The sequence below is a fragment of the Prunus persica genome, chromosome G5, assembly GCF_000346465.2.
Source record: "Prunus persica cultivar Lovell chromosome G5, Prunus_persica_NCBIv2, whole genome shotgun sequence".
Lineage (NCBI taxonomy): Eukaryota > Viridiplantae > Streptophyta > Magnoliopsida > Rosales > Rosaceae > Prunus > Prunus persica.
Window position 1 is genome coordinate 589,773 of NC_034013.1, and position 7,746 is coordinate 597,518.

Here is a 7,746-nt window from a genome sequence, read left to right on the forward strand (position 1 = left end):
ATGACAAGATTTGTTTTTCAATTGTTTTTGCCAAGATTTTTTTTCATATAACCCATTATCATAATTGTAATATCTCATAAAAATTCCAACATACTCGCATATGTTAATAAAAACAGTACCAAATAATGTATAATTCAAAGTGATCACATATTGAAGGTGATAAGAGCAAAAGAGAAAGTTGTTCATAAACCAAACTACATCAAAGAGTGAATCACAACTCCCTCGCCCCAAGTAAGAGAAGAACAAATGCTTTTCTCATAGCACCATCCAATGTCAGGAATGTTTTTTCATCACTTGCTTTCTCCAAAATTAGCTGTAATGCCTTAATTTGGTCATTAATAGACAAGTCCATCTTTGCTTTTCTAATAGCAATTGACAAAGAAAAAAAAATAGTTCCTAGAATTCAGGTTCATACAATTTTAATTTTGTAATTTTGCTCTCCTAGTCGTCAAGTATGTATGTATTCAACTAAACTACCAACACTAGCACATGTGTTTGTTTTTGGACGAAAACTGGCAATACTCTGTTTAATACCAACAATCTAAATATTCCCACAACGTCGAATCACTATATTACATACAAAGAAAACATTCGATTAAAAAAAATGCCAATAAAAAAAATTCATAACCTAATTTCCACTAAAAATTTGAAATATATAAAGCATATTGGAGAGAGTATGAAAAAGAGAGAGAGTGAGAGATGGATACCTGGAGAAGAGTGAAGAAAATAACCTGTGGAGAAAATAGTATAAAACAACCCTAGGGAGAAGAAGATGAAAAGAGCGTCTGATTTTTTCCGTAGAACGTGTGTTCTTTTTCCCTAACCGTATAATTAAGCGTGTATTATCTAAACTGGGGTGTGTGAGTTGTATTAGTTAGTCAGTTAAGGCAAGTATTAAAAGCCCAACCCGTATAAAATAGTCGAATAATTAAATAATACAAGTTAATACCAAACACCTGACATAGACTATTTACTCATATCCAGAGTCTAATACGGTGTACCAAACGAGCCCTAATGGTTTTCAATTTACCTGATATTTTGCAAGGATGATCTATGAATGAAGACTTAAAAATTAAATTGTTTGGATCGTTGAAAAAATAATAATCATAGGGTGGTATCCCTCAATAGAATGGATATGTATATAATTTGACTACTCAATTGCAAGATTATTATTTTAGTATTTTTTTAAAATACCGTGTTCGTCGATTTTGTTGGGCACAACTTGTCTTAACGATTTTTCGATTTATCTAATTTTTTTTTTTAGGATAATCTATGAGTGAAGACTTGAAAAATAGACGGTTTGGATCGTTTAAATAAAAATTTTAGTGGACCCCAAAAGGTGTTCCACAATAGAAGAGTACATATATATATATACAGCGAGCTTCAATTGAGGAATCCCTTGTTATTTGAAGGACACCCTTGTAGGCATTGGCGGACCTATAAATTTTTAGCAGATTTGCAATATTGACTAAGTATGAAAAATGATTTTTCGGAATAATCATTTTCTCAAAATAATTTTTGGTGGCTTTTGTTCCTTACATATCAAATAAGAAAACTTGATTTTATGGAATTTTAGTATGAAGTATATATTGACTTAATGAGCTATCATTTTTAGCCTAAATCGTATTTTGCACTAAAATCGAATTTTCATATTTTGATTTGGTGGGAATTTGATTTTCTAGTATTTTTATTTGAATCTAAATGAGGGGTACTTCCTTATTTACATTGTAAACTTAAGTAAATAGAGTAATATAAAAATAAATAAAAGTAAAATGAGAAAGACATTTACTTAAATGTTAAAATTGAAAATAAGGTAATCTGTACACCAGTTGAGCAAAGAGGCAATTTGAAGCACCTACAATAGCCCCAGAACCAGTCTTACAAGTACCATCCACATTTAATTTAAAAGCTACAATTCGAGGAGGCAATTAGGATTGACACAATTAACAGAACGAAGCCACTCCTTCACAGCAACTTGAATAATCTTCTATGGACAATTAGGAAACTCCTCAAGCTCAGCAAAAATCTGACGGTTCTTCAACTTCCAGATAAACCAGCAAGTAAAAATAAAGATAGTGTGCCAAGGAATTCCTTCCCCTCACCCAACTTGCCTTAGATCATAGATTACTTATGAACCAAGACTTGACAGCAGCATTAGAAAGAGCATGAACTTTAATGATCTTTTTTATAATTTCCTCAGTCACAACACCCCTCAATTTATCAATATCCCACCATCTATTTTATAAAAAAGCTATCCACTGTACAATCCTGCTCAACTACATTGAACACTCCTTGGTGCAGCAAGGGACCCTCAGGCCATCTCCAACCACGTTGAGGCTAGACTCAAATTTACACCCTCCAAAATACAACTATTCATGTATTTTCATGACTCAAATTTTTTTTCCTCCAACTTTGCAGACTTATAATTTGAGTTCGCAACTTTATTAAATTGTTTAAGAATGATTAAACCCTAATTTTTTTTTCTCAAACTTTTTTAACATTATTTTTATCTCAACATTCATGATTTACTTTTCTAAACATTTTAACCTAAAAAAATTAAAATTCCAAAACATAATAGAATTTCACTTAAAAATAATACAAAAAAGTACAACAACATTTTATTTACCAAATGAATGACTATTTACCAAAGGGAGAAAAGAAAAAAATATGATTTTTGGTTGATTATTTACAAAATGAATGGCTATTTATAAATTTTGGAATAAGTTTTGGGGTTGGATTTAATTTAGATTAATTATAAATATTATTTCGACTGTTGGATTTAAATTTGAGCCGATGGATGTGAAATTTTACTGTTCAAATCGCCTAAAATTAATCCTAATCGTTGATGTGGATATAGCAGTTGCATTTAAATAAATAAAATAAAATAAACCAAACTCAGCTTTCAAATTATTTCAGAATTTTTATATCGTCTTTTTTATATAAGCATGTTTATTCATCTTTACAAAATTTAAATTTATTTAATTCATTTGTTAGAAGTGTTCCTAATAAAATAACAACTAAGAGATCCATTCGAGGAACACGGGGACTATGGGCCATCCGATTGCAACGTCTCTTTCTCCAGATGCTGCCACTTGTCGCGCAGTGAAAGTGCAAGCAGACGGCTTGCTGCCACATGGGGCCCGCCTATTTTTCCTCTTTCACATGGGCTGCAGAGCAAGGATTTGGGCTCCACACAAAAAAAAGAAAATATTAAATAATTTTAATTGATGTGGCTGTCCATCTCAGTTGTCACATCAAGTGGTACGTAAATGTGGTATATAAATGTAGTAAGAGTGACATTATTCCCACACAAATTATCAGTCCAGGCAAAACTTGGACTGATATTCCACCCCAAATTCCACCCCTCAAAATATATGAGTTGGAGATGAATTTTGGGCTCAAAACTCAAATTTTGAGTTTCCACCCCTTGGGTTGGAGATGGCCTTATAGAGCCAGTGATCCAAAATAGAACAGTTTCACCCCTGCCAAGTGTCCAACTCATACCATTTCTAAGAAGTTGGGCACCATATATAATACCCTTCCAGGTAGAAGAACCATCCTTCTTGGACTATAAGGAAGGATTAAGAATGAATTGGCCTTTTAAATACTTATCCTCAGACATCTTGGCACATAATCCTCAAACATCTTGGCACATAATCCTCAAACATCTTGGCCTTCTAAATACCTATCCTCACCTTTCTCTTTCTTTCTCCCTTTCCCCCCATCCTATTTCTATTTCACCGCTTCTTGCTCCAATCCGTTTTTTTCTCTTTTCAACTTTCTCAACCAATTTCTTATTTATGAATTGTCCAAGATATTTAGAACCTTGGTTTTTATGTAAAATTTGAAAGTACGTTTGTTCGTGATAATGTAGGTTTTTTTTTTTTTTTGATAACTCTTGATAATGTAGTTGAAGATGTAGAAGTATTTGACAAGTTAAATACAATTTGGGAGATATCATAAAAAAACCAAAGTAGACCTGCCGAAATTTCAAAGGAAAATTTTCAATTGGAAAAATTGACTACGATCAAAGATTCTGATCAAATTTTGGTCCAGTGTCAACTTTTTGAAACCATTACATTTTGGGATGACCAGAGAAAAGAAAAAAAAAATTAAATACGAGAAAAAGTGAAAGAATCAAATGACGTGTAATCTTAGGAAAGCCCTTGATATCGGACGTGTAATCTTTAGTCTGGCTCCAAGCCCTCGAGAAGAAGCCAGACAGACTCAGGGTCAGTTAAGTTAAGATTGAGAGAGAGAGAGAGAGAGAGAGAGAGAGAGAGAGCGAGAACGAGAAACAGGGAACAGAGAGAGTTGTTTGAATAAAAATGGCGGTTGAGAAAGGAAGGTACTGTGTAACAGGGGCTGGCGGGTTCGTTGCGTCTTGGGTCGTTAAGCTTCTGCTTTCCAAGGATTGTACTGTCCACGGCACCGTTAGAGACCCCAGTAATTATATACAAATTCCACTCATAACTAACGTTCCTTCCCTGCTCTTTGTTTCTTTCTTTCTTTCTTTCTTGCTTTAGCTAAGAAATTATGTTCACTGTATATGTGATTGTTACTCAAGTCTCTACTGTTCCATCATCATATAATAAATCTGCTTTCATTTTCATTTTCATTATCTGCTAAGCTAGATCTCGTTTATGCAGATTAAATATTAGGCAAATTTGGGCTGCCATCTTTGTGCTTAAAAGCTGATGCCTTTTCATTTTGTGTCATCTCATAATCAATAAATTGGTGTTCTTTTCATTATCTGATGCTTACTTAAACAAAAACAAAGTGGTGATTTTGTTATCAGTTTCAAGTTCCAATAGAAACATCAATAAATTTCTTGATTCAGCAAGCATTGTTCTCCACTAGCTAGCAAAGAATGTTGGAAATTACTCTACTACTGTGGAATTAGTGACATTACTGTATTGTGCATGCAGGCAATGACAAGTACGCCCACTTGAAAAAACTTGACAAGGCATCTGAGAACCTTCAACTATTCAAAGCTGACTTATTGGACTATGAGTCCCTTCGTGCAGGGATTCTAGGATGCGACGGAGTATTTCATGTTGCTAGTCCAGTCCCCTCCAGCACTGTGCCAAATCCTGAGGCAATAATCTCTCCAATTCGTCCCCTTCATACTCGATCTCACTTGCAATAGATTAATTACTACACTCAGTTTCTATGGTTGCTAAGTTAAATCATTTAGTGAGTCTCATATAAGTGGTTCTAAGTTATTTCATTGATTAGGGCACTGAAGGGGTGCCAAACTATTTACAACCATTGCTATCTTCATTGCCATTGCTCACTTGTATAGTATACGTTCATGCTTCATACTCAAATAATTTGAATGTGCTAAGATATGCTTTACCAAATTAATGCTTATATTCTCCTGTATCTTGTTGTACTATTTTTCCAGGTAGAAGTCGTTGAACCTGCTGTGAAGGGAACACTTAATGTACTTAAAGCATGCCTTGAAGCAAAAGTCAAACGAGTTGTTTTTGTGTCCTCTGTTGCTGCTGTGATCATGAATCCTAGGTGGTCTGAAGGTCAATTGTTGGATGAAACTTGTTGGTCGGATAAGGAATACTGCAGAAAAACTGAGGTATTCAATTAATGTATGTATTTAGGGAATTTTTATTAGCACTCCAAAAATCGTCATCCTGCACTCGAAAATCTGTGATCTTTTTCATTAGGGACAAGTGCATGATGACTACCTAGGAGTGCCATAGCAGCTCCCTATATTTAATTGTACAATGAACTCATGGGGGTCTTGGTGATCAACGCGACTTGCAGTAGAACCGACAAATAGGAACACGTATACACAACTTTCCTTTAGGGTCATGCTAGGATTTGCTGATTCTTCACCAAGGATTCCAAGAGCAAATTCCAATAAAATAGGAATAAAAGAAAGGAAACTCTATTCTGTAGTCAATAATAGTGAAAGACTGTTGACGATAGACTATAAGTGTCTAGAGTTCTCATCTGTAGAGTTAGAAATCCTAAAGCAATATCATTAATCCCCACCAAAACAGGAAAATAAAAATAAAGGGATCTACCAAAAACAGGAGGTTTTGAGAATGACCACCAAAATTCTAAAACTACATATGTTTTAGAATCATGACAAACTATTTTTTAAATTGAAATCCAAATGTAGACTAAAATTTATTACAAAAACACAACTTAATAAAATGGTCAAATCATGCTTTTTATTAGGCCTATGAGAAGCAATGCTGTTGAAAAATTATCTTGAGCAGTTCTGCAACTTTAGCTCATAGTTTCATCAGTACCATTTCACTATCGTAGAAATTTAGAATGAAGCAAATGCATTAGTGTGATCTTATCGTCTAGCTACGCAGACTCTTAAAGTTATTCTAGTGTGATTATATCACTTTCTTATGTGTTACCAGTTTAACAATTATGAAGCATTGTCTGTGCACGCTAATGCAAGTGATTTGCATTTGTATGTTGACTGTCTAGTTCTTTGTTTAATTTTCCAGAATTGGTATAGTCTTTCAAAAACTTTAGCAGAATGGGAGGCTCTGGAGTTTGCAAGAAGAAATGGGCTTGACTTGGTAACTGTCTGTCCTACACTTATTTTGGGGCCAATTCTGCAGTCCACTGTAAATGCAAGTACCTTGGTCCTCATCAAGCTTTTGAAAGGTACTTACTTTTAACAAAACCACATGGCGCATAACTAATTCTTTTGCTTTAGAATCTACAAATGTATAGATAGGTAGTTGGAGTAGCAAACGCATCCTTCAGTAATTGTCCAGGCTAGTGTATATGTATTTGGCTCCATTTCAGTTTTTACGAAACAAAATCCAGGTTTATCCCCCATTCATTATCTCTGGTATCTATATGAACTAATAACTGGGTTTAGCAATGTATCCATGCAGAAGGGTATGAGTCATTGGAAAACAAGGTCCGAATGATAGTTGATGTGCGGGATGTAGCTCAAGCAGTCCTTGTGGCGTATGCGATGCCCGAGGCTGAAGGAAGATACATATGCACCGGCCACCATATCAAGGCAAGAGATCTCGTCGAGGAGCTGAGGAGCATTTATCCTGACTACAATTATCCTAACAAGTACGGTTTCCTTTTGATTCTTGAGGGACTTTTCAAATTCTGTATATTACTTTATTGATCATCATGGTCATGCAATCCAAAAGTAGAAGTGACTGTGATTCCTGTTGTTATGATTTTCTCTTAAAACTAATTTGATGAATGTGCACATGTATGTTTTGGCAGCTTTATTGAAGTAGAAGAACAACAGCGGTTGAGCTATGAGAAACTGCAAAGGTTGGGTTGGAGTGCCCGACCATTGAATGAGACGCTCGTTGACACTGTTGAAAGCTACAAAGAGGCCGGACTTTTGGATTGAAAAGATATCATAGCATGCTTTACCTAACTAAATTTTCTGAACTCATCTTACAAAGAGGAAAGTTTGGCTCGTTGCAAATTAGCTTGGAGTCCACTTTATTACATATGTTACTTTTGTCTTTAGGTAATGATAGTTATTATTATACTTCATCTTTTAGTTATCTATTCTGTTTGTTGGGAAAATAGTCCTTTGGCTTTAGCCTTTATGTTGCTATTCTTTGACTTGTTCGCGTTGGCATAATCCATTGAGGGATCATTTGTCTATGGGAGGGATGGGTGTTAGTTACCAATTAAATTTAGGTGTTTGGATTGTCTTGAAAAGGGTCTTTGTTTTAGCCTTTCCCTACGAGTTCTTATTTAGTGAAATTTTTTGTT

General features: G+C 34.6%; 1 protein-coding gene across 2 annotated transcripts; it reads left to right on the plus strand.

Annotated features, from left to right (window-relative positions):
• Nucleotides 3,525-7,746, plus strand: LOC18776605 (cinnamoyl-CoA reductase 2). Of its 2 annotated transcripts, none has more exons than XM_020563352.1 (6): nucleotides 3,525-4,446; nucleotides 4,929-5,098; nucleotides 5,408-5,593; nucleotides 6,489-6,651; nucleotides 6,891-7,077; nucleotides 7,240-7,746. In XM_020563352.1, the coding sequence occupies exons 1-6, from the start codon at nucleotides 4,329-4,331 to the stop codon at nucleotides 7,370-7,372; spliced, it is 957 nt and encodes a 318-aa protein (XP_020418941.1). In that variant the 5' UTR covers nucleotides 3,525-4,328; the 3' UTR covers nucleotides 7,373-7,746. The 2 variants fall into 2 exon arrangements, with proteins under 2 accessions (XP_020418941.1, XP_007209369.1); XM_007209307.2 differs by having other exon boundaries at nucleotides 6,888-7,077; nucleotides 7,240-7,744.

Bases quoted from the DNA above. Each gene is read 5' to 3' on its own strand.
- LOC18776605 (XM_007209307.2), top strand. From the start codon at position 4,329: ATGGCGGTTGAGAAAGGAAGGTACTGTGTAACAGGGGCTGGCGGGTTC. The intron at 5,594-6,488 runs GTATTCAATTAA...TTAATTTTCCAG, and splicing joins AATACTGCAGAAAAACTGAG to AATTGGTATAGTCTTTCAAA. The intron at 7,078-7,239 runs GTACGGTTTCCT...ATGTTTTGGCAG, and splicing joins GACTACAATTATCCTAACAA to CTTTATTGAAGTAGAAGAAC.